The sequence below is a fragment of the Chelonoidis abingdonii genome, chromosome 1 (assembly GCF_003597395.2).
Source record: "Chelonoidis abingdonii isolate Lonesome George chromosome 1, CheloAbing_2.0, whole genome shotgun sequence".
NCBI classification, from domain to species: Eukaryota; Metazoa; Chordata; order Testudines; family Testudinidae; genus Chelonoidis; species Chelonoidis abingdonii.
The window spans coordinates 91,029,198-91,057,020 of NC_133769.1; the positions used below are offsets into that span (position 1 = coordinate 91,029,198).

General features: G+C 42.7%; 1 protein-coding gene across 1 annotated transcript in view; it reads right to left on the reverse strand.

Moving 5' to 3' along the window:
- ANKS1B (ankyrin repeat and sterile alpha motif domain containing 1B) overlaps positions 1-27,823 on the reverse strand; it is a 786,862-nt gene that overhangs the window by 443,555 nt on the left and 315,484 nt on the right. Inside the window, exon 11 of the mRNA XM_032788573.2 lies at positions 17,541-17,677. Coding sequence (XP_032644464.1) covers positions 17,541-17,677 — 137 coding nt within the window. The remainder of the gene's footprint in view (positions 1-17,540; positions 17,678-27,823) is intronic.

Consider the following 27,823-nt stretch of genomic DNA (forward strand, 5'->3'; position numbering starts at 1 on the left):
ACAATTTAAACATCCCAGCAACTACACACATGTAAATACAAAAAAACAATAAAAGCCTATTGTTTTTCTACCTTTGTACTCACAACTTGGAAACTGAAGATTAGAAGCTTGAAGATAGAAAGATCCCTCTCATAGCCGAGAGACAGACAAAAGACACACACAAAGGGGACACACACCCAAACATTCCCTCCCTGAGCTTTTAAAAATCCGGTTTCCTGATTGGTCGTCTGGTCAGGTGTTTGGTTCCCTTTGTTAACCCTTTACAGGTAAAAGAAACATTAACCCTTAGCTATCTGTTTATGACAGGAACTCCTTCAATATTCCTGTGCACGCAGAACATTGAGATTGCAAATCCACCTAACATACCAATAGATGGGTAAGCAGGTAACATTCCTACTCTGCTTTGAATATAGTCTACACACACACAGCTCAATTTTACCCTCTTCTTGGGCTTTGACATTATTCTACAAATCAACTAAACCTAAACATAAGATTTGTTTCTAATCCTAGGGTTCTTCTGCAGAACCTTCTCTGTCTCAGCCTCTAATTCCCTTTTCCCTAGAGAGGCAGGCAGGCAGTCTAATTCTGTTATATACAGATTGGAGATAACAAGAACCACCTGCCAGCATGCAGCAATTAATATAGTTATGCACGGTTCTAGCACCTAAACATTAGTGGCACAATAGAGGATTCTTATCCAGGGTCCTAGAAAACGTCAAGCTATTACAATCTGCTAATAGTTCACTAATTGCGGCTAGAAGCACAAATCTACCTAGTACAAAGTTGTCACAGCAGAAGCACTGAGAATTAAAATTGACAGGATAGCCTAATCAGGGCCACTCAGAGGGGGGGACAAGTGGGGCAATATGCCTTAGGCCCCGGGCTTCGCAGGGGCCCCCATGAGAGTTTTTTGTGGGCTCTGGAGGGTCCTTCACTCACTCCAGGGCCCCGGAAAACTCTCGCAGGGGCCGGGCCTCTGGAGCTTCTTCCGCTCCAGGTCTTTAGTGGCAATTTGGTGGTGGGGAGTCCTTCCGCCCCGGGACCCACTGCCGAAGTGCCGGGTCTTCGGTGGCAATTTGGTAGGGGTGGGTACTTCCACTAGGGGACTCGCTGCCGAAGTGTCCCAAAGACCTGCAGCAGGAGGTCCTTCCACCCTGGGACCCGCTGCCAAAGTGCCTGAGCCTAATCTGCTGCTATTAAAAACTGCCAAAATTTCTCTTTATGAGAAAACTGAAGGCCTACAAGGTCCTCTGTAATATTTCTCTGAAGGAGCTTAGGATCAAAATAGTGGGGTCATGAGGCACGGTCTCAGGGGAAAGGCTGAATACAACAGTTCATAGGACTTCCCTGTGTGAACTAAAGCATATCTTTTAAAAGAAGTATTTTTTCATTTCTAAATTGCTAGTGGTGGAGAAACAATGAAAGTCTAGACACCCCTTTTCATATGTACCACATCACAATCTTGATTAAACATCAGTCCAAAATGAAACAATGTCATTGCAAGTCAATTTTCTGTAGCTTTTTGATCCAAAACATTTCACATGCTAAAAAATAGTAACACAAAACAACTACAAATTCAGATATCTAACTTGGTTCTCCCTTCTCAGTTTAGACCCATCTGTAGGTTTATGATCCCTTGGAAGAGGCAAGTATACTAGGTGAAATGGTTTCTCAACTCATCTATTTAAATAGCAGTCTCATATTTCCTTGCATTATAAAAAGATGTGCATTTTGTATGATGAAAAATAGAGAAAAAGTAGATTGCAAACCTTGCCATTTAAATACAAAGTAAATAATCATAAAATGAAATTTTTGCTCATGAAAGGTGCAGAATTACCACAGATGCTAGAGAATACCCCTGTTTACCCAAAGAACAGGTACAACATAGACAGTAATGGTTCAGGCTTCACACCTGTGCCTTCCCATGAACCTCAGTTTTGACCTGGAAGCTTCAACATGCCTGTTTCATTCTCAGCCTAATTACTGAGATTAGCAGCAACAGAGTGTGAGCTGTGTATTAATTATATATCTGCTTATTAGGATCTGGACTGAGAGCATCAAGTAGTCATCAGATGGCAACAACTTTTAGTCACTGCTGAACTGGGTTTGATTCAAACTAGTAATCTAGAGCTGAAAAGACTTGATTGTCCTATTACCAGTCTTCCAAGATAATTAGTTCTTCAAACATCAAAATAAATGAACAAGTAGAAGAAACACTGTCTTTTTAATTATCTACATTAATGTTTTCATGGCTATGGATATTACAATTTCATATAACCTTATCTGAAATTATAAATATGACTAAAATTAAAGATAAAAAAGCAGCAAGTTTCAGCATTCATACTGATAATCTTGATTTTTTTGCCTTCTAATATCTTAATTCAGAGCAGCAGGCAGTAATTATACTGTATTTAGTAGCAAATATGTCCCAAGGAGCTACAAGAGAGACCTCATAACATCATGGGAATTTAAAAAATGAAAGAATAATAAATAAATGTTTGCATTACTTTAACCATAAATTATTCTCTACTATAAGGGCAATAAACTCAAACTAAATTTATTTAATTTTATTGCTAATCAAAAGATTCCTAGTGAGTTCTCAGAGTAGTAGCCGTGTTAGTCTGTATCTGCAAAAAGAACAGGAGTACTTGTGGCACTTTAGAGACTAACAAATTTATTTGAGCATAAGCTTTCGTGGGCTACGGAAGCTTATGCTCAAATAAATTTGTTAGTCTCTAAAGTGCCACAAGTACTCCTGTTCTTCTACTGAGCTCTGTTTCTAATAAAGAGACTCTGAATTAATACAATGTGACCTCCTGCATGCTGCTCAGTCAGCTGGTCCACACTTCCTCAGTCCTCAGGATGGCCTGACAGTGTGTTAGCATACTTCCTTGGACATCTGGAAGTTATTGACACACACAATGATAGCACAGCTGCCATTGTCCCTTTGTGTATTTTTGTGTGCATTATGTATCCATGGTGCTTTCTGCTCTTGTGCATTCATAGCCCCTCTTCTCTTTGTTATCCTACCTCCTCTTCCTGACTCCTCTGCTGGATGAGGTAACCAAGTGTTAGCAATCAGCCTGTGCTGTTCTTCCCTCCTCCCCTGCTTTATCTCAGAACCAGGCTGTTTCTGATTAAAGGACCTGATGTCTAAGTGCCGCCAAAGAGGAAGCAAGGCACTGAGGGACCCGCCGCCGAATTGCCGCCGCAGACCCTGATGCGCCGCCCCAACAACGGACAGAGTCCCACCTCTTTCTATGGGCCGTCCCAGGCGCCTGCTTCCTTCGCTGGTGCCGGCCCTTCTCAGACCACCACTTTGCTTGACACAAGTGGTTGAGAGTGAAGGAGGGTACGAATGATGCTTCTCTCCTCTTCCTTGGCCCCCAGTTCTCATTTCTTAATTTCAGTCAGTGAGCAGCAATGAGTTCTCAGGTGTAACCTGCTGCCAGGTACCTGGCAACCCAATGAGCTCAGCTGGGCCCAATAAACGCTCTGTAAGTGACTGTGCTCCCCAGTTGGTCAGAAGAGCCAACAGATCATCATTTAAACAGTACAGCAACAGCAGCACACTGGCTGCGCTATGTATTCCACGTTTATATCTGTACTAGGCCCGCCTCCTGGCTGGCCCTTGTTCTGATTCTTGCTTGTTCTGCTCCAGCCCTAGTTCCTCCCTATGTCTGAACTCCTGGCTCTGACCACTGGCTTGCCTCCTGGCCATGCCTTTGGCACTTCCTTTTGGTGCTGTTCTGACCACTAAAATAGACTCCTGGCTCCAACCACTATATTGTACTATCTATACCTCTGGCGACACCCACTTTGTTCTGACGCACTAAAGCTGTTGCATTTTTGTGGGTATTGGTTGCTTTGTAAAGGATGGGATTAGGATTAACAGTGGATCTTTAGCCCCTGAGATTACGAAAAGTGCCATATTCACAAACTTTATATGCATTATATTCACTGAAAATTGTTTACTGACTTATTCATTGAGGCTTTTACATATTCTGTGATCCACAGTTCAACCATTTACCTATAAAAAGTCTGATCCTCAAGTATCAGACTTCAAAGAGTTGAGAATGCTCAGTACCGCACAAGCTTGGGCCTATATACTGTAAATAGAGATATGAATAACTCTGACTATGTATACATTGAATTAGAAAACTAAAACAACAGGATAGCTCCGGAGAGGCAATTCAGCTTCAACAAGAGAAAAGTATTATTTAGAAGCAATATTCTCTAAATAGATCACTACTAATAGTGAGCATTACTGACTTGCTTAAACTGAGATACATGCTTAAATTCCTTGCTGAACCAACGACGGATCAAAGCTTTAATGCACTCAAACAGTTTGTTTTCTTTTTTCATCGCTACTGTGTATTGAACAGATGTTTTTATTTTCATATTTGCTCAGTTCTAATTAAAATCATCTAATTGGAATAATGTTTTGTAATGAGTTGTCAAAAGGTCTATTACAATATGCACAATTAATAATATTTTAGTTAATGGTTTTAAGTAGTCACTGAGTATCTAAACAAGGATTTCTAAATATTCTGCTCTGGAGATATTATCAGCCTTCTCCCCACTAATTATATTATAAAGTGTACTTTTATTTCTAAACATGTATGACTTGTATACATATTTTTGGAATACCATGGAAGGTTTTTTTTTTGTTCTACTTGCAATCATATGTATGCGAATTGTTAGCTTTTTAAATAGACATTAATAGCATACCTGTTATTTCTTTTTTGATTATTTCAGAAAGCATTCTTGCTTTCATTATTACTAGGATAAGGAAGGTTTTGAACTATTCCCAGTAGATTTGGGAAAACACTTTAGGTTTAAAAATAATTCCACATAAACATATATGACTATCTGAGAATGAGGAACAAAGGTTATTTCTACAGCAATTAAACACCCATGACTGGCCTGGGTTAGCTGACTCGGGCTCTAGAGCTGTAAAATTGCAGTGTAGATGTTTAGGTTTGGGTTGGAGCTCAATCTTTGGGACCCTGTGAGGGGAAGGATCCCAGAGCCCAGGCTCCAGCCTGAGCTGAATGTGACACTGCAATTTTTAGCCCTGCAAGCCCAAGTCAGCTGAACTGGGCCAGCTGTGGGTCTTTTATTCCAGTGGAGATGTAACCTAAATCCATGTCTAGGCTTTGGGTCTATCGTGCAAGGTGCTAAGTACCTTGACTTTAATAGGAATCTCACAGAAAAGACAGTTACTCACCTTTGTAACTGTTGTTCTTTGAGATGAGTTGCTCATATCCATTCCAGTTAGGTGTGTGCGTGCCGCGTGCACGTTCGTCAGAAGATTTTTACCCTAGCAACACTCGGTGGGTCGGCTGGGCGCCCCCTGGAGTGGCGCCGCTATGGCGCCAGATATATACCCCTGCCAACCCAGTCGCCCTTCAGTTCCTTCTTGCCGGCCAATCCGACAGAGGGGAAGGAGGCCGGGTGTGGAATGGATATGAGCAACACATCTCGAAGAACAACAGTTACAAAGGTGAGTAACCGTCTTTTCTTCTTCAAGTGGTTGCTCATATCCATTCCAGTTAGGTAATTCCCAAGCCTTATGTAGGTGGTGGGGTCGGGGTGAAATATGGCAGAATGTAAAACTGCTGAGCCCGAGGCTGCAGCATCTCTTGACTGTTGAACCAGAGCATAATGCGAAGCAAGGGTATGGACCGAGGACCATGGAGCTGCCGATAGATCTCGTGGGTAGGTACACGAGTCAGCAAGGCGGCAGATGAAAGCCTGAGCACTGGTAGAATGCAATGGTGATGTGGCTTGGGGAAATGTGAGCCAAAATCATAACAAGTGCGGGTGCACGTCATCACCCAAGATGAGATCCTCTGAGAGGAAACAGGTAGGCCTTTCCTTCGGTCTGCTACTGCGACCGAGAGTTGGGGCGTGTTACGAAATGGTTTTGTCCACTCAACATAAATGCGAGTGCTGTACAGACGTCCAGAGAGTGCAAATTGTTGTCCCCATCGCGTTGAGTGTGGTTAACATGAAAGGCCGAAACACCTTAGGGAGAAAGCCGGTGTGGTCGTAACTGCACCTTGTCTTTGGAACATTAGTGTATGCGGAACCACCGTAAGAGCCTGAGCTCGGAGAAGACTCGTCTGGCCGATGTAATGGCTACGAGGAAGCTGTCTTCCAAGACAATTGTATAGCAGCGAGCAGGTCGCTAACGGCTCGAATGGAGGAGACATAAGTCTGGTTAAACCAGGTTGAGGTCCCAGGTTGGGCTGGGCGGCGTACCTAAGGGTGTAAGCGCTCCAAGCCTTGAGGAACCTCGAAACCATTAGAGTGTGAGAACACAGAACGACCACCTTAGCCTGGGTGGAAGGTAGAGGATGGCTGCCAGTGTACCCTCAGTGATGACACCGCTAGGCCTGCTTTTGTAGGCCAGAGGGTAGTCCAAAATAGAGGGGATCGAGACCTCAGCAGGAGTAGATTTAGGTGTTTCGCACCTGTAGGAGAAGACGCTTCCACCTGGCCAGGTACGTTGACCAGGTGGAAGGCTTCCTTGCTACCCGATAGTCACGCAGCAGCCACACCGTGAGGTGAAGAGACTGCAGGTCCAGGGTGGCGAAGTCTGCCGTGGTCCTGAGGTATGAGGTCTGGGTGGAGTGGCAGGGTAATTGGGTTGGCTATTGACAGGCCGAGCACGTGGTGTATCAGTGCTGCCTGGACCCCGCTGAGTGATCATGATGATGCGGCCCTGCCCCTGCGAAGTTTGAGCAGGACCCAATGAGCCGGGGAGCGGTGGAAGGCATAAAGGTGTTGGCCCTTCCACGGCATGAGGACAGCGTCGAGATCGGTCCCGGGGAGAGACCTTGGCAGGAGCAGAACCTCGGACATTTCCTGTTCTCGGCGGTAAAGCGAACAGGTCCATATGTGGGGAAAAATCCCCAGCTTCTGGCAACAGAATGCATCACATCGGGCAGGGCGACCACTCATGAGCAGGAAAGACCTGCTGAGTCGAAGCGCCAAGGCGTTCCGAACTGCCTGGGAGAAAGGATGCTACCAGATTTATCGAGTGGGCTATGCAAAAGTCCCAGAGATGGATGGCCTCCTGACAAAAGGAGGAGGACATGTCCCTCCCAGGTTGTTCATGTAGCACATGGCCGTTGTGCTTGGCTGTAAACACTGAGCCACGGCCTCGTCGCAGCTGCTGCTGGAACCCCCCCCCCCCCCGGCACGCCAGGCAGACTGCTCTCATTTTTGGACATTGATGTGGAACGCAGCTCCTGAGAAGACCAAAGGCTATAAGCTCGAAGGTTACTGAGGTGAGCACTGAGCCGAGAGATGACGCATCCGTCGTCAGGGACAGTGAGGGCTGGGTGGATGGGAGAGGCATCCCTGCCCACATCAGGGAGGGAGTTAGCCACATTCTAGGGAGCTAGGGTGGCTCGAGGGAATGGTGACTATTCGTGACCATTGGGCCCCTGTCCGGGCGGTACGCCGATTTTGAGTCAACTTGGAGAGGACAGAGGCAGAGCTTAGCGTGTTTGGTTACAAACTAGCAGGCAGCCATGGACCCAGGAGACCGAGACAAGTGCGAGCCGAGGTCGTTGGGGAAGTTTGCAGACCTCGGATGATCGGTTGCATCGCCTGAAACCGTGGCTGTGGTAAGCAGGATCCGGCTTAGCTCGGAGTCCAGGATAGCCCTAGAAGTCTAACCTCTGCGTGGGAACCAGAGTGGATGTTTCATAGTGATCATCAGGCACTAACATGTGAATAGGTCCTGACGATGCCCACACGCTGAGTGACTTGTGTCTTGGAGTCTCCTCAGATAAGCCAATTCGTCACAGATAGCGGAAAACGCATATCCGACGTCGGCGGAGGTGGGTGGCGACTACGGCCACACACTTTGGTTAATGCCTGTGGGGCTGCGAAAGGCCAAACAGCAGGACTGTAAACTGGAAGTACGACGGTTGGCTAACGGTTGGCTAGAAAGCGGAGGTATCTCCTGTGCGGAGGGAAGATGGCAATGTGAAAGTGCGCGTCCTTCATATTGAGGGCGGCATACCAGTCTTCAGGATCCAAGGACAGGATAATGGTTCCCAGGGATACCATGCGGAACTTCAGCCTTATCATAAACTGGTTGAATCCTCGTAGATTTAGGATAGGTCTCCGTACAAGTTGGGGATTAGGAAATAAGGGGAGTAAACCCCTTGCCCCCTTTGTCCATCGGCGTCTGCACCTCTTGTAAGAGGAATTGCGCCCAAGAAGAGTCCCTGAAGAGGGACAGGGTTGGAACAAATTGGAGGTGGTACCCATACTCCACCATCTGTAGGAGAGAGCGAACTGAAGTTAACTGTGACCACGCCAAGAGGAAGTAGGAGCGGGATCCTGCCTGTAACTGGTACGCCGCCCTCGGGCGCAGCTTCGAAAGATTGTCTTTGGTCCCGGTGGTGATTGCGAGGAACCTCGATCTTGACCCTCTAGGGGTCCTGACGGTCGTCTGCGACCACCTCAGCCGTGCCATCTGCCAAAGTCCTATCTGTGGCTAGGCACAGAGTATGGCGGTGTGGCTGGGGACGGAAAGGCCTGCAGTAGGTCGTCGGCATATGCAAGCCGAGAGAGAGCGCATTAGGACCCTGCTGTCCTTCAGGCTTTGCAGCCTGGGGTTGATTTCACCGCAAAGAGGCCTTTACCAACAAATGGTAAGTCATGAAAGGCCGGAGGTTTGAAAACTGAAGCCATGAGATGCTCCTCATGGTAACGAGGCCTGGAGAGAAGCTCTGGCCACCTTTTTCCCTTCCTCCAAGAGGGCAGTGAACTCTTGGCGGGAGTCTTGATGGAGAAGATCCATAAATTTATCCACCGGCATCCAGGTGTTATGATTATAGGGGCTAAGCAGGGCTTATTGATTTGCCACACAGGGCTATAAGGCCCTTGCAGAGTACACGTTGCAGCTGAATAGGGTCATTCGCCTAGCCTCCTTTGATTTCAGGGTTGGCGCCTGCTGGCCATGCTGTTTCCTTTTCTTAACCAACTGAATGACTAGTGAGCAGGGAGGAGGACGGACAGACAAGTAGTTGTACCTTCCACAGAATATCGGCATTTGCCTGGATGGTCTGAATAAATGGGTAGGGCCCCTCTAGTGGGGCAACCGCCGATAGAATGTCCACTACCGGGTCCCCTACCTCCGGGACCTTCTGCACCTGGAGGTCCGCATTGAGTGCTACCCTCCATAGGAGGACCTGATGGGCTCTCAGGTTGTTGGTGGGCACACCAGAATCGTGGTTCTGAGCATAAGAGCTTTCTGCGTGGGAAGACACTGATGCGTGTCCGGATGGCCGTGGAGGTGCTGAAAAATCATGGGCAGAGTCTCTGACTCTACCAGACCTTGCCCAACTCAGCACCTGGGACCGGTACCAGAAGGCACACTAGTACCTGGAACGAGATCTGGACCTGCGACCAGAGCGGTGCCGGGAGGTCGACCGAGATCTCGAGGTCAGGAGCGGCTATGGGAGTCACAGTGCCTGTAGAGGTGCTGGGAGCCGGAACGGTGCCGCGATTATTGGGTCGGTGAATGGGACACCGACCGGTGCGGCGAGTGTGACTGATGCCGAGGAGAACAGCATCGGGACTGCAAGTGGCATCGGGAGCGGGAACGCCGACGGGACCTGGAGCGTCTGTGGGACCGTGATCATGAACGATGCCGCTCTGCTGCGCCGACAGAGGATGGTTGTATCAAGGAGGCTTGCCAAGCCTCCTTGTATTACCCACACCGGCGGTGTCGGGGGTTCAGACAGCATCTACTCTGTCATGGCAATGAGATCCCTCGCCGTTGGGAATGTCTCTGGCGTGGAGGGAACAGTAAGCTCGACCACAGTGCATACCGGGGAGCTGTCAGGCACCAGATTCGACGGCCCTTGTGGGACTGGGATGGACGGTGCCGACGTCGCCAGTGCCTCGGCAGCTGTCGGTGCCGGGCGATCCGGCTGAGACAGGCTCTCTGTCTGCGGTGCAGTTTGCACGGGAGCAGTAGGAGCAGGGAGCTCGACCACGGCGTGCGCCGGGGAGCAGTCAGGCACTGGATTTGATGGCCCTTTTGGGACCAGGATCAACGGTGCCGATGTTGTCAGTGCCTTGGCAGGTGTTGGTGCCGGGCGATCCGACTTAGATGAGCTCTCTGGCTGCGGTGCAGTTGGCACGGAAGCAGCAGGAGCAGGAAGCTCAACCACGGTACATGCCGGGGAGCAGGCAGGCACTGGATTCGACGGCCCTGCGGGACCGGAATCAATGGTGCCAATGTCAACAGTGCCTCTGCAGGTGTCGGTGCCGGGGGATCCAACTTAAACGAGCTCTCTGGCTGCGGTGCAGTTGGCACAGAAGCAGCAGGAGCAGGGAGCTCAACCACGGCGCGCACCAAGGAGCTGTCGGGCACTGGCAGGAAGAGTCGTGGGCTTCCTCGACCTGAGAGAGAGGGAGCAGTGCCGAGTCAACTTCAGTACTGGCAATGGCCGGTGCTGGTGGGGTCCGGTGCCGAGGAGGCGCTTCTGTCCGCCGAGTGGCCAGCGCGTGGTGCAGAAGGTGGAGGATAAATGAAAGTGCCGCTCCATGTTGTTCTTGGCTTAAAAGCCTTGCAAATGGGGGCACTTAGCTGTGAAATGCGATTCCCTGAGGCACCGCAAACAGGAGTCGTGTGGATCTCCTGTCAGCAACGGCCTGTGGCAGGCCAAGCACGGTTTAAGAACCGGTGAGCCAGGCATGGGCTCCGGCACCGGTTGCGGGGAAGGGGCTACTCCCCAAACCCTGCTAACTATTACTAAACTAACTATGCTAGTAAAGAAAAAACGCATAAGTATATAAATATATATATAAAAGGATTATAACTATATAACTATGTACACGAGAACTACAAGTAGCTAGGGAAGTGGAGGTCAGCTAAGCTGCGCTCCACTGTTCCAACAACCGACACGGACGGTAAGAAGGAACTGAAGGGCGGCTGGGTCGGCAGGGGTATATATCTGGCGCCACAGCAGCGCCACTCCAGGGGGCGCCCAGCCGACCCACCGAGTGTTGCTAGGGTAAAAATCTTCCGACGAACGTGCCCGCGGCACGCGCACACCTAACTGGAATGGATATCAGCAAGCACTCAAACAAGAGCTTGGCCCTTTGTGGGTATCTTTCTTTCTTTCTTTCTTGTGATATGAAATGCCATGAAAATGGGTCTTCTGGCAGTAGAGTATTTCCACACATGTAGTGCTGTTCCACTGGATATTTCACAAAGCTTTCTTATCTGTTCCCTGCTATTCTGTTATGATTTTTGGTCATTCTCTTAAAGGAAGTTGAAATCAGTGGAGATGAGTAATGCTGAGGATGGGATGACCAGCCTGCAGCAACAGAGCAGTATCTAACAAATTATGATGTTGTTCTTTTTTTTTTTTAAAGTGCAAGAAACAAGCAAAAAATTTAAATGTAAACACCAGTTTTCTCTGAAGCAGCTTTGCCTGCAAGTAATCCTGTCAATGTCAATGTCAGACAAATAGAAAAAAAATCACAGCTAGATTACACATTTACTAGGAATTTTTGAGGTGCTGGGAGATAGTGACATTGATCTTTGTGGTTTATCTGTTAATAAAATTGTGAAGCTGGCTGCTAACAAACATCTAAAAAAATCCTTCAGTTTCAGTTTGGACCTCTAATTAATGATAATTGCTGCATTTTAAAAATGACTTGCTACATATTGATGGAAAAGCATGGTAAGTCATTTCCCAGAATACATGGCAATATGTGCAGTGTCAAAGCATGATCAAGTTCTTAGTCTTTAGCCACATTTTTTGAGGGAAAATGGTCTTCTGGGATCCTAATGTCTCCTTTACTTACCCATGGCCATTTTTAAAGACCTTTCTACAGCATGCTTGTGTGAGTGGGGAAGAATCTCTCACATCTACCTGTAAAACATTTGGATCCAATTTCCTCTGCAAATGTAAATCAGTACCACTCATTGTGTCAGCCAGAGACATTCTACAATGATTGAAATAATTTGTTTGCTCCTCTAAAGAGCTAAACTACCTCCACTTTGCTCTTAGCCCTGCCAGCTGTGACGGACCATGTCTGGCACTCAGACTTGTTCACCATATGCTGCTAGTGTATGAGATTACCATTCTTTTAAAGACAGTACTTCCAAAATCAGTGGAACAGATGTTAAAAAGAATTCTTCTAGGAGGTCATTTGGGAGTGAGCAATATAAACAGCAAGTGTGAGAGGAAGGTCATTTTAGCCAGTAATATTCAGATGGATAAAAAAACCTGCAATCAAATGTGACCTGTCACAAATACAGAAATTCATCCCATCCCCCTCAAAAAAAACCCAAAACACTCATTGAATACCAGATCACTTATGACAATGTCAAGGAACAGTCTTGTTCACATAAAATGAAATGAGCATTTATTCATGGAAGATAATGAGACATTTTTTTTAAATAGTCCACACTTTGGACACTAAAAACCAAAACTGCAGTTAGCCACGTGAAACCCATCTCAGCAAGACATGAAGAGGAAAATGCAGTTAATACATTATATTAATAAATGAAGAATTTTAAAATGTTTCTCTGAGAGTTCAGAATTGAAATTCATGATTATTGCCCAAGACTCCACAAGTAAATGGCTAGGCCAAGAAAAAAAAAATTTCACAAAAGGAGATGCTGAGATGGTTGCTCCTTACATCTGTGTCTTGGAACACTATAGAGACATCATTACAAGAGAATGTGGCTCACCTAGGGTATGGCATTAAAAAACCCGCAGCTGGCTAGTGCGGACTCAAGCTCTTAGTGCTCGAGCTGCAGGATCCCAGAGCTCTGGCTGTGGTACAAGCCTAGAAGCCTACACTGCACTTAAACAGCTCCACAGCCAGGAGCGCTGTCAGCTTTTTTGCAACCCTAGGCGGCGGAAGGTCCCGCCCCTGAAATGCCGCCCCCAAAAGAGGTGACAGAAGGTCCCGCCCCCAAAATGCCACCCCCGACAGAGTCACCTAGAGCACAGTTGCCACTCCCCAAATGTTAGTGCTCTAGGTGACCGCCTACGTCGCCTAATGGGTTGTGCCGGCCCTGCCCGCAGCCCAAGCCCCAAGAATCTGGGCATCAGCTGGCACTAGCTAACCACAGGTATCTAATTGCAGTGTAGACATACCTCTATTCAAATGCTGATTAACAAGTGTTTTGCTGTAAATCCAGAGTACTTTGTTCAGTGTGCTGACTAATGCAAATAAGACTTTACATGTGGGCTTAGTCTCATTTAGGTTTCTGTTAGACTACGATTTAAAGGTATATCAATCTAACTAACACCTTCAGCTCTAGTGCAGACAAGGCAAGATGTACTTTAGCACATGATAAGTGGTCAAAATGAAGCTCAAAGGGACTCTAGAGTTTTAGAAGGTGTTACTTAGATCAAGCTATCTTTCACAATCTAACAACACACCTTTAAATCTTAGTCTAAACAGAGCCCCTTTACACCACTCTGCCAATATTAGAAAGTCATAAAGTGGGCATAAATGTAATTTATGACCATTTTAAGGGACTCTTACACTACTCTGGCAGTGTAAGGGGGGCTCAGTGTAAATGAGCTCCTATCACGCTAACAAAACCGAAGCTGAAAATAAAAGAATAAGGGGTTCAAATGAAATCAAGCAGACAAAAAGAAAAGCTATGTTATGGCAGTTTCCAAAGGTGGGACTTTGTTCACTTACAGAATCACCCTGATAGTGTTTGGAAACCAGCAATTATGTGCTATGAAACACACAAATATGCAACATTCATATTCAAAACTCTGATGTCACATGGCATTTTATACAAAATGTTTCCAATCATTCCATTCAGCACAAAGGATGGTAGTAACTCCAGACTGAGCGGAACACTCCAGAGTGACAGCTTGGTGTTTCATAGAAGCATAACTCATGAACGGGAGCTGTACTTCCTTTTCCAGGCTAAAGTTTAATAATCAAAGTAATTCTTGATGGAGTTAGACCATGGCAGAATTTGTCTGAATAAGATGAAAAAAAAAGTCACAGCTCTCACCTTCACTCAGTCATATGCTGAACTTCATATCATTTTTCTGTTTGTTTGTATGTAACGTGATAACTTTGAATCAATTTCAAAGAATGTTCTAGACATCAATGGGCATAAGCCAATTGATTATGGTGAAAATTAGAAAACCAGAAAAGCTTGATTCAGAGGAAAATCAGCGCCTCCACAGCACCTCCGTCTGCAGGCAAAGGAATCCGTGGGGTGCTGTCTTCTGCTGCCTACACATATCAGAGGCAGCTTCTTAACTTTCTGCCTAGGGAGGCTGTCTGTAGCCTGGAGTCTAACAGAAATAAAAGAGCCTTAAAGGGGGCGATTTTAGAGGGAATGGAGGACTCAGGAAGGCAGTGGAATATGAAGGAAGTGAGGATCCAGAAGGGATTTGGTGGGGAGGTGGCAAAGTGGGGTCCTAGAAGACAGAGGAGGATGTATGCCTTTGCAAAAGGACAAAGCAGCTCTGAGTGCAGGGGCTGGGGGAGCTCGATTGCCCAAAACAGCCAGAGAGCTTTACATTCTGGCACTCGCTGCCCCATCCAGTCACTCCCCTGGTATTTCCCTATGCTGGATAGAGAAGAGGAAAAAAGAGCAGACAGCAGTTTAAGTCCACTCTTGGGCTGAGGCTGTTCCCTGCAGGCTATTGCTGTTCCCCATAAAACCTCTCTACTCTGTCAGAATAGTGTAAAGGGGCCCTAGCAGGGAACAAAATATACTCCTAAAATGAATTAATCTGTGTGTATTATATATTATCATTATTGTTTATTTGTATTATGATAGTGCCTAGAGGCCAACCAAGATCAGGGCCCCATTGTACTAAACACGCACTGTACAGTCAGAATAATAGTCCCTGCTCAAAACAGCTTGCAATCTTCAGAGAGAAGACAGACAAAGGGCAGGGGAAAGGGAGTAAACATATAACCAGAATTAACATAACTAACATAATGTTAGTTCCACAATTTCTTTTTGAAAAATTCTTAGGTTAGGATTTTGTTGGGAGGAGATTAGCTAAATGGAAAGACAAAGGAAGGGTGAGGGGATATAGCAGATAGGGATCTAATGGAGATAGAGGAAAGCAGAGAAAGGGGAGCTGAGAGCTGTAACAGATCCATCTCCACGTGGATTGGGCACAAAAGCAGATACATAAATACACACTGACCAACAGGTTACATACTTCCTACTACTGAAGTGTTCTACATAGCAAAAAGGGTGGCTAAATGTCATGTTCAAGTTATTTTGACTGTCCATTCTAACAAGAATGGTGAAGTTCTGACCATAATCCCTTTTCTTCTGCAATAGGATGAGAGCAGTGCTGATACCACATACACTGAGATTGTGCAAATGGCTCTGATTTAAATACAAACAACTCCTCCCCTGAGTCCCCATGAACTCTATTCGAGATGAACTAGCACAAGAACACCACCATTCAGTGTTCTGGGTCCATCTGTTGGCAATATCATGATGAAAACAGATTTTTAAATGCTATTTTCAATGAACTATCACACAACAACTTGTTCCAATAGTATTTCCAGTGCCTGTCTGCCTGCCTCCTACAAGAAAAAACAAGTAAGAGGGAAGAAGGTACTTCATTAGTACTGTGATGTAGAGGGGGAGAGATAGAGAAAGAAAGAGAGCCTACAGATGTAGAAAAATGGGGAGTTAATTGGGAAAAGGCAAAAAAGGACAAAAAGATAATATTCTAGACATAGTACAATCTGGATTCAGGCCAGAACATGGAACTGAAACTGCGATAGTGGCACTAATAGATGATCTCCAGCCATCAACGGATGGAGGACTGACATCCTTTCTCATCCTTCTGGACCTATCGGCAGCAGATACTGCTTCTCATGTGAGAGGTGGCCATGGTGCAGGGTAATGTGTTAAAAAGGTTTGAATCATTCCTAGAAGCATGCACTCAAAGAGTCCTGATGAGAAACTGCACCTCTCCCTCACCATGGAGTCCCACAAGGATCAATTAACTCTCTACTTCTTTTCAACATCTATGTGCAGCCACTAGGTGAATTGGTAGGACAACTGAAGTGGCAGCAATATGGAGATAACACACAGCTCTACCTATCTTTCATCACATACAACCACACCTCTACCACCAAGATGGACCAATGTTTGGATGGCATCAACTCATGCATGAAGAGCAGCTGGCTGAAGCTGAATCCAAGCAAGAAAAAGGTGATGCTGGCGGATAGAGGAAAACATGTTGCAAAGTCTGCAGCTATGGTACAATCTCCTTTGGTTGAAGGTACCAAGTCACAAGTGATCAGTTCAGTCCATAGTTTAAGAATAATCTTGGATTCCTTGCTGATGCTAAAGTCTTATCTCACATAGCAGCAGTTGGTTAGGAGACTCAGTTTCATTGTGGTGGATCAGTTATTCATGTCTGTGTCACCTCTCAGTTGGACTATAGCAATGTGATATACCTTGGCATGAAGTCTTCAGCCTCTCTGCTCTCTCCACAAGTTTCCCATGGACTACTGAATCAAGTTCAAAGTCTAGGTCCTTATTTTCACGGCACTGCACTGTGTGGGCTCAGGTTAGCTAATAGACCACCTAAGGCTCTGTGATGAAGACTGTACTCAATAACTTTGCTCTCTGGCACAACAGAATTCTCTACAATAAGGGCAAAGCTTATCCTTGTTGGAGACAGAATTTGGGGGAGAGGAGCTGATCCGAGCCTGTGGAGTGAATTCTCCAGGAACTAAAATATTATCACAAACCTCATCACCTTCTAGTCAAAATAGAAGACATTTCTTTGACTTTGCCTTCTGTAACAGACACACAGCAACATGTGTCTTAAAAAAAATTAAAACAACCAAAACAAGACACACCACTGCACATGCTTCTCTTCCTGAAGAAAGGATGAGAGAACAAACAAACAACTTGTGACAGATGTTAGTCATGTTGCTTAATGCCCTACTGGAAGATGTTCAGGTACTATAGTGATAAGCAGATATAAGACCCTTTCATCTATTCTATGCACAGAATTAGAAATATGTGGAAAAGTTTAAAGTTACATAGACTCAACAATAAACTAAGAGAAAGTAAAATAAATAATGTACCAAAAGTTATGGAATCAAGAGGACAGAAATATAGTGAGGGAAAGAGGCCTGGAAAAAGGATGAAAAGAGAATAAAAATGTGGAGGAAAACTAATGGCAGTCAAATTTAGCGCTAGCATTAAACAAAGATTTTGTTTGTCATTAATTCTGTAACAAGAAATAGTTGTATAATTATTTTAACACATTGTACATCTCTCTGACCATAATACCAGAGGTTTTAATTTCACCATGTATAACTAAGATCTTTTTCTGGGTTCAGAAAGTGTTTTGGAGCTCTCTGTTTCTCCATTTTTTAATTGTCTACATTTATATATTCAAAAGGTCCTTATTAGAGACAGAGTACATGCATACATACATGTGCACGCACACACACTCAACTGTTCACAGAATCAGAAACAATTAACAAGAGAGTTTACTCTGATGACCTACCTGAGGGCGTATAACTTTTACAATATTTTTAAGTGCAGTGTCTGGTGATGGAGGAGAGCAGTCAGGTGTTGGGCCTGTGGAGCTGTTTCTATGGTTACCAGTTCCTGGTGCAGTAATTGCTACCTGAGGTACATTATCTGTGAATAAAAATAGCATTTTGATGAACCTACTATTCTAGTTCAGTATATGTCTTTTGACATCAGAAAATACTTTTGAAAACAGAGCAATATTTCAACTTTGCAAAATTAACATTGTTGAGCACAGACAGTGAGGAAAATACTGCATATTTATCCTATCTTTTTAGTATGTTTTATTTCTATTTAAGCTGGTGTATATCACCCCCTATGGTACCTAAATATTAGTGCACACAAAATGAAAAAAATATTGTTTAATTTGTTTTTCTGAATTACCTATTACAGTTCCTAATACTGCTTTTATAATCAGAATAATCTAAGGCTAAATATCAACTGCAGGTCATATTGCTTTTTGTTCAGCTTTACTGTAATAAGACCATCGAGGCACCAATTCAGTAAAGTACTTAAACATGTGCCTAATTTAAAGCATTTGTGCAGTCCCATAGGAGTAAGTGTAACTACTCAAACATGTGCCTAATTTAAAGCATGTAAGTGCTATGTTAGACTGAGGCCCATACGCTCCTATGGGTTAGGGAATATTAATGTTACAGACTCACCACTGAAAATACACACATCAAAGTATGAAGCCTGTAAGAGGAGTAGGGGAGAGACGTAATAACACATTTCTAGGAAGATAAATACATATAAGGCCTGATTTTTAATTACACTAAAGCACCTTTACCTTGCTCTGGCAGTGTATAGAAAGTCTTAAAGTGAGTGTAAACATACTTTACCCCTACTTAAAATCTGCTTTACAGGGCCAGAGCAGTGAAAAACAATCTTCAGGCCGACAGTATATGTAAAACCTGTGCAGTCTCTAGGGTCTGATTCTTCACTTCCAATAAAGTCAGTTTACACCACTGTAGTCATGCAAGGGGCATGAGCAAAAATATATAGTATAATATAGTGAGCAAAAATATAGTATTCCCACTTTAAATCTTCTTTATGCTGCCAAAACAGCATAAATTGGAAGTAGTGTAGATAAGACTCAAGCCCTTTTGGGTTTACTGTAATACCTTATATTCTTAGATACTAAATTCTACAAACAATGTATTTCAATTATACAAGCACCCTGAAAAACCCCAACAGCTCAACATTTCAGACCCTCTGTCCTTTCTCAACGGAATAAAGCACCAGATACGTAGCTGTATCTTATAAACAATGTCCTTACTGTGAACAGCTTTTTATTTTCACAGTATGACCAATCATCAGACCACCAATAATAATGTACCACATGGGTTTTCTCCATAAGAGAGAGAGAATCATTACCAATTCAACAGTAGCAAAGGAATTTTCTAGTTTAAGTATATAGTATGCAGTTTCATTAATAATAAAAAGCCTTGAATTAATTTTCTTTTGTAATATAAATTATTGCATAATTATAATGCTCTAATTTCCTTTCCCTTTCTGTTTGCTGAGAATAGGACCAAAGAAAATATTTGAAGGTTGTATTTTTTTAAGCAAGCCCTAACTGTAAATATATTCAAACTAATATCAATTTCAGTGCAGCAATACATGACAAAAGGAAGCAATTTATCCTTGAAACAGTAGGGCCAGACTCTGCTGCATCCAGTGGAAAGTGGGCTGGCAGCCGGAGAGTAAACTGACAGTGAGCCAGTTATTGGTCTCTGATTCTCTGCCAGTTCCAGGAAAAGTAATAGTCTGGGGACTGTTCTAGCACACACCAGTTGCTAATGGTCCCCAAGCATGCATTCCAGTAATCTCCAGTGGATAATCCATGCTCCAGTCTTATTCTGTCCCTACCTCTAAACACACTAGCTGTCTAGGTAGGCTGTCATAGAAGCCATTTCGGACTCAGTGCCCACTATGAACTCCCCCATGTTAGAGGCTTGTGGTCATTTTTTGCTCCCTTTGTGACACATGAGCAGAACAAAAGAAGAGAAGCACAGCTGAGAATATGCCCCATAAAATAGTTTCTTACATTAAAAATAATAACCAAAATTATTGAAAAACAATTCTAAAACAAGAGCATATATAAACATAGGCCCAGATAGAGCAAAGAAACTACTTTTTTTTTTTTTTGCCAATTTACATCCCAGGCAGTTCTATTAATTTCACTGAGTTGTTGCACAGGGGTGCATGTCAGCACAGAATTTAGCCATATGGTGTGATTCAGAGATTAAGAAGAGAAAGGACCATTATGAACTAATCTGACCTTCTCCATAACACATACCATAGAATCTCACCCTCTAATTTCTGCATCAAGTCCGTAACTTCAGTTTGATATAGCATTCTCTTAGAAAGCTTCAGTATCTGACCACCTGATCTAGTTATGTCTTTTTCTGATACATTAAAGAACCATCTATTCTCAGAAATCTCTTGCCCACTTAAGTACTTGTAAACCATAACCAAATAACCTCGTAACCTTCTCTTGGAAAAAAACAAATAGATTGAGCTTCTTAAATTTCTCACTATGAGGCACATTTTCCATGTCTCAGATTATTCTTGCAACTTTTTTTGAAGCCTTTCCAATTTTTCTACATCCTTTCTGAAGCGTGGATACCAGAACTGGACATGGTATTCCAGTAATGGTCTCAATGTCATGTATAGGGGTAATGCTACTTTCCTACTCCTACGTCATATTCCCCTGCTTATGTACCAACGATTACATTTGCCTTCTAAACTACAGAATTACACTAGGGGGCTCATATTCAGTTGGTTACCTACCATTATTCCTCAATCCTTTTCAGTGTCACTGCATTCCAGGATATTGTCTCCTCTCAATTAATTATGACCTACATTCTTTGCTCCTACATATACAACTTGTACTTGGCTGTGGTCAAAAGCATGTTGTTCAAATAAACCAACTTTACCAGCCAGTCCAGATCTATATGTATAACTGAGCGCTCTCCATCATTATGTAGGAATTTTTCCAGCAATTATTTCATATTTTCTTCCAGATCATTGATACAAATATTGAACAGGACCAAGAACAAATCCCTGTGGGGAGCCAGTTGGAAACTCGCCCACAGGATGATTATTCCACTTTTACAATTACTTTGAGATCTAGCAGTTAACCAGTTTTTAATCCACTTCATCTGGATTACCTTGATTTTTGAATAGTGCTTTTTTTTTTTTTTTAAAGCAGAATGTCAGGAAGGACTAAGTCAAATGCCTCTGCGACTCTAAGTGTTACAGAAGTGTAAGTGTATTATGTCAACACAGTTACCTTATAACCTCAGTTTGTTCTATGTAATAGCAGAAAGGTGGGGACACTAATCCTCTCTGTTCCCTAGTTCACAGTTTTGAGACGTAATTAATATGGTCATCCAGATATCTTGTCCATGTAAAAAAATTGTTTAGTTCTCAGTATACACTAACGTCTCTAACAAAGTAAACATACAAGAATTAATACTATAATTAATCTTTTCATAAGAAAATAAGGTTGGGAGTTAATTTCTTCATCCGTACTTTTCATTTACACAATTGCAAGATAAATACCCAAAGCAATTCAAATCGTTGCAACATCTGTTCAAATACACAATGACCTTTAGGATAAAATAAATCTTGGATTATGTGGCATATTTAATTAAATGCTCTTCTAATAGCATTTAATATTTAGCTGGATGTTTCTTTGGGAGCCAAAATGGATACCTACAGTTGGGCTTCTATGTTCATATTAAGGTACCGAAATAAGTTGTGCTTGATTTTCAAAAGTACTGAGTACCCATAAGCTCTCATATTCTTGAGTAATTCAGGAGCTGAGATATAGGCGCTCAGTCTTTTGAAAATCTTCTCCACTATCTCCAAAGGTCTAACTGAAGATGGAACTTACTTATTATTATTACAATGATAAACAATATGAGAAATATTTTTGACCCTTTTCTAGAGTTTACAGCCTACCAGGAGATCAACAGGAAATAAAAGGCATGGGACAGAATGGAGGTCTCATTCATGCCAGTGGTAATTGCTTAGTGTTTAGACCTACTAGGGTTGCTTATATCTAGGAAAATTTACATTTGTTCCCAAAAAATTATAAAAAACAGAATGACAAATCAAAAATAGCTTGCCTTTTGTATTACAACTGCAAACTATGCTGTTCTCCCCTTGCTCTGTAAATGAACTGTTGTTACACACGAAAAGAAAACATTAACACATTACTGGTTTAATTAGAATTATAAAGAAATCAGGCAAGTGGAAACCAGACCTTACAACTTCAATTAAAACATGGATTCACTGATGCCTGTGTCCTTTTATGTGCTACAATATTAGAAGAAAGAAAACTTATTGTATGAACAGTAGTACACAAAGTATTAATGTAATTTATACAGAAGCAGTTTTTTATTTTCATCCTATTATTCATGTACTTGGGTGAACAACTGTACATTGAAAATCTCCTGACCCAGAAGGTCATTCTCATCTTTGCCAAGTATTTCAAGATAACTAAATGATAGATACCATTGCACTCATATAGTGCCTATTTATTATATTGTTAATTATTATTATTAAGTAGGCAACATGTATGCCAGTACCAAGCAGAAAGCTAGGCCATTTCTAACACACAATACTGCACTTGAGTATTCCTGAATATACTGTTTAAAAAAATGACTAACCAATTCAGTAAATATTTGACAAACAACATTGCTAAAATCAGACACTCTCCACAGCTTTGTACTGATCTTTTTAAATATAGCATCTTGGGGCCAGATAAACTGGTGTGCTGCTTTGGTGACACAAATCAGATGTAAATATGGTTTAGCTGGTAGCAGATTTCCAGCTGTTTTGTGTCACACTGTCTCTGGAGTTGTATAAAACAATTAGAGCAGATTGGTGAATCTGGCCATATATGTTTTGTCTACATTTTAGATCGCATCTGAATTTAAGATTAAGAAATTAAATATTCCTGATAGCATGTTGCAGAATAAAGAGAGTCATAAGATTTTTAAAAAATGTTAAAAAAGAAAATAACCACAGTAGAGCTGAAAAGATTTTATCACAAACTTTTGCCTTAATGATTTGCAACACAATTATCTGTTCAGTGCTATAGGAATTGAGTACAAAAATTATCACTATTTTATGAAGTCACTGACAAAGCACAGTGAATGCTAAAATGAAACCACTGCCTTCAACAATGAAGGCTTCCATAGACATCAATGAATTTCACATTCAGCTATGAAAGGAAAATGAGTGAAATGATTACTTCAGTGCACGAGTGATTAAAAAGAACAGGATTCTGCACTCAAACAAAGCTATGTTTAAAAATTTGTTTTACCTGAAAAAAATATAAATAGTGGGAGTCCCATACAACATGGGCTTGATTTATCCCTTGGGATCCATTAGGCAAGCCACACTGCTATTTCCAGCAATAGTAAGCACCCTGGAATGGAGGCACAGTGGCCCAAGCCACTGAAGGTGCTGGAGCCAGCAAGCACAGGCCCAAAATTGGGCAGAGGGGTTCCTAAACTGGTGGAAGTTTCACTGTTTCAGTACCTCCTCCAGGCAGACTCCTCCAGTGTAGGGCTTCAGGCTTAAAAGCTGTCCTTCCTTAGCAGAATCCCATAGGTGAATTCTCCCCCCGACACCCACCCACCCACCAATGCATAGCTACCCCCAGGGTACAAAACTCAGAATTAAAGACAGGGACAAATTACATATTTTAGAATCTAAAGACACCAGAAACATTACTCGAGAAAAAGCAAAAAGAGCACATTGAAGACTCAGGCATAAAATCAGTGAGTAGCTGAACTTGATATGTGGGAAGAACAGATTGCGCTAAACTATATGTATTTGTTCTCTTGAATTTCTTTTGTTTCCTATGTACTTAAACCTGAATTAGCATTGTTCCTAGTTGGATAGTAAATATATAGCTGCAACTGTTTTGTTGAAATCACTTGTAGCTATAACTAGCTTGGTATTAGATCTGATAGCTATTTTGAGATAGTGTTTGGAATTAATTACTAGTGAAGTGCATTCCAGTGGCAGCAGGGAGTCTGGTTAGTTGTTTCTGCATCATGTGTGAGAGTTTGGATATGATGATTATCAACTTTTTATTTCCCCTCATCACCCACCTGCAAAAATAGACCTTGCAATTTTTTCAAATTTGCATAACCCTAGCAGAGCCAGACAACTGTCTGGAAAGACCTCTCTCATTAAGTACTAATGAGAGATGATTGTTCATTTACACTATTTCCTGAATAATCTTTTGGTACTCTGCCTCTGCAAGCACTAGATGCTTAACAGAACTTTCCAAAATAATACTACAGTTATTTATCCTATATTTGTTTTTTGTAAACTCAAAATTATGAGTGTTTAGCACTTGCTTTTGAATGTCTACATGGCACGTTTGCAGTGTCTACAACTGACATTTCACAACCTTGTACATGTTCCTTTTCTCGGTATTCTAGTTGTTAGCTTTCCAGAAGGTGAATGAAGAGCACACAATGTGGTTACAGATGCCAAAATGTTCGATTATGTCAGTAATTCATTAAAAAATAGAACATCCTATTGATATTGTATTGCAAACTGTCCTCCAAAGAGAACAATCTAGGATGTTGCTGGAGACTGATTTTGCTCATATTTACGTTAATAGCAAAACTCCCCTTTACTGCAGCAGGAGCAGGACTGGGCCGTTGAATTCTACCCTGTATATAGTATATTTTGTAAAGTGCATATATAGACAAACTTTGTTGTTCTGAAAGCACTGTCAGAACTTTACTGGCTGACTGATGAGGTATGCTTTATCTGCAGTCCATTTCAGAATGCAACCAGAGATATGTCATCTGAGTCAGCCATCTTAATCTACTTTAGCAGAGTTGATAGTAGCCTCCAATGATTGCTCTTGGTAATCAGCAAACTTCAGCAGTCTTGAAAGTAAGAGTCTGAAGTATTCGCCTATATCCAGTCTGCTGTATAACTGTGCAATGTAGTTTCCAGACAACATTACATATGTACAACCTTCATTCTGTATTAACAAGTGTTAGTTAGTGAATAAAACTCCTTCTAAAAACACTGCAATTATAAAATAAACCAAACATTTGGAAGTTTGAAAGTTCTAAAATAAGGATGAAATTTAATAACACTTAAGCATTTCAAAGTCTGGTGAGTATTGGTTAAGGTTGAGATATTCACGTTATAGTTAAGTGTTGGCTACCTTAATTCTGATTTTGAATTTATACTCTTAACATCATTTTAATATTTTTATATAAGTATTCACAGTGAGTTTTTTTTCATATTAAAAATGCATAAGAGGTCTTGTAGTACTTTGATTAATTGTACATTGGTATACTGATTAAGTGTAAGGGATTGTTGTACATGTACAGGGATAGCCACTGATACATGGTCAAAATTAATAATTTGTTCATAGAATCATTAGGGTTGAAAGGGACCTCAAGAGATCATCTAGTCCAACCCTGTGCTCAAAGCAAGACCAATTCCCAAATTGGCCCCCTCAAGGATTGAACTCACAATCCTGGGTTTAGCAGGCCAGTGCTCAAACCACTGAGCTATCCCCCCTCCCCACCCCCACCAAAAAATTTAGTGGCACTGTTTGTGGTACCTGCTAGTATTTAAAAGGCTACAGAGGTTTTATATGTTGATTCTGTACTATGAATTTCATGGCTACATAGAAGTTGACATATCAGGTCAAACTGGTGGTCCATCTAGCTCAGTATTCTCTCTCTGACATTGGCCAGGACAAGATACTTCAGAGGAAGATGAAAGAAATACTATTAGTTTTCGGCTTATGATATTAAAACATGAGTGTTTATAGCACTGATAAAAAATATTGGCTGTATCTGTGGATGTACGCATTACCTATCTAAATATACAAGCTTTTTAAAAAATCCAGAATGTTAAGTATTCTTATAATTGACATCCAATTTTATAATTGACATCCGACAAATAAGATTTTCTCACAGGTTTTACAATTTTAATTCTGTTTTAACGTTTTTTCCTGGGAATTTCCTTAGTCTTTTTTCTTTACTTATAAGTATGCCAAGCACAAAATAGTCCATGTAATGTAGAACCTTCTCTATCAGGATAGTGAATGTAAATTAAACAACATTATATACTAGCTAACACTGTTGTACTCTTGTCAAATTTATCTTCTGCTTGGTAGAACAGCAGCACAATTTCTTAAACTCTAGGTCTTCAGACTCTTTTAAGTCCTCCAACCCAGTGAATTAAGCTACCGATTTAAGGAATTCTGTAGGTTGTACCAGTGGATTTTGTAAAGTTCAAAGCCAAACCAAGAAAGTTAAGAGACTAAAATCTAGAAGTGAACCTTGGAGACATTTAAAAATTCTTCACATCAACTAGTGGAGCTTAGTCTCCCACTGAGGCCGCAGAATATATGAAGTCTGCATAAAGCTCAGGGTTTTTTAAGAGCTGCAAAAATCTACAGGAAATAATTTAAAAATTAACCTTCAAAACTTGCAAAATACTCAAAGGCATTTCCAGTGGCAGAAAATTAAATCAAATGCAGAATGTTTAGATGAAAAAAAAAAAAAAAGGTTTGAGTTATATGACCTGATTCTTTAGTCTGTTAAGGCTGCTTTGCCAGCAGAGGACCTGGTTCCTTGAAGCAAAGGGCACTCAAACCTGGTGGATCCAGGCAGCAGAGATTCCCCAAACATAGGTGAATCCTCCAGTGATGTAGAGCCACAGTGGCAGATCCTATCCATTCACCACATCCAGTTACCAGGATAGGGAGTGTTCCTGTCCCCCAAGAGAGAGGAAGCATACGTATCCCCTCCAAACCTCTGGCCTTGCACAGTTTAGTCAGACTAGAGACATTGGCTTACAATGTTGCAAAAAAATTTTTTTTTACCAAAATGAAATGCGTGACAGTTTGAAAAAATCTGACATCTGATCTTTTTGCCCAACATTACCAAAAAAAAAAAAAAAAAGTCACAGAGAATGGAAGGAGAAGATGCTCAAATCAAGCTTATAATGGAAAGCTAACTACAACCCTTGGTTAAAAAGAAACTATTGTTTCTATTTAGGTGGTGAAATACCAGGTTTGGTCAAGACCTGCTGTGGGCATTGCACAGGCCGCCCCTATTTTAGTGGGACTGGGAAGGAATTTTTCCCTTACCACCAGATTGGCTTAGGTAGAGTTGGGTTTTTTTCACCTTCCCCACAGTAGGTTCAGGAAGGGCTTTGTTCATGCCTGGCATGGCATGAAGGGTGCTAGGCTGTATGTCACAACTCATTATAGAAGTGGGGTGGATGTCCACTGCAACACTTTTCTTCAACATTACTAAATGGGTCTAAGACTAGCCTATCAATTTAGTTAAGGATTAGCCTGCTCTACATACAATTTTTCAACCAAGGGAACTATTCCAGCTAGGGAAGTGACTTCTTCTGAAAGAGTTATACCATTACATCACCTAGTGTGGGCACAACTGTACAGATAAAAAGGTGACATGCCACTATAGTTTATTTCCCTTCTTAACTAGGGTTGCCACCTTGATGGGTTTTGACTGATGTGGCTGGCTTTTTTTTTATGCCAGGTGGTTTGTGTGTTGTTTGTTTTGCACTGTTGCCAGGTATTATTTTGCTGTGAGGCTGGATGGCTGTGCATGCAGTAATCTTGTAGCTCTTGTTGCAAGTGTCACAGCTGCTAGGGCCCAGTGGCTGCCAGGCTAGCATCTGCTTCACTCTCTGCGTGCACACACACACATACATCACTCAAATCTCTTCCAGTAAGTGGAAGGAAATCGTATATGGATGAGAAAGGGAGGAGCAGGGTTTGCTTAGCGCCACTAGAATTATTTTATTGCTGGCTGATCTAGGTACCATCTCTCTGGAAGGGTGGACTCTAGTGCATGGGGTGATATGATGTACTTTGTAAACCAGGGGTGGACAAACTGTGGCCCATGCACCACATCTGGCCCATCAGCTGATTTAATCTGTTCCTCGAGCTCCAGCCGGGGAGCGGGATCAGGGGCTGCTCCGCGCGTTCTGTGGCTCCGTATGGCTCCCAGAAGTAGTGGCATGTCCCCCCTCCAGCTCCTACGTTTAGGGGCAGCCAGGCAGCTCTGCACACTACCCCCACACCTCAACCCTCTGCCCCAGCCTGGATCCCCCTGCTGCAGCCTGAACTCCTCATTTCTGGCCTCACCCCAGAGCCCTCATCCCCCTTCCCATGCCCTAGCCCCCTGCCCCATCCCTGGTCCTCCTTCTACC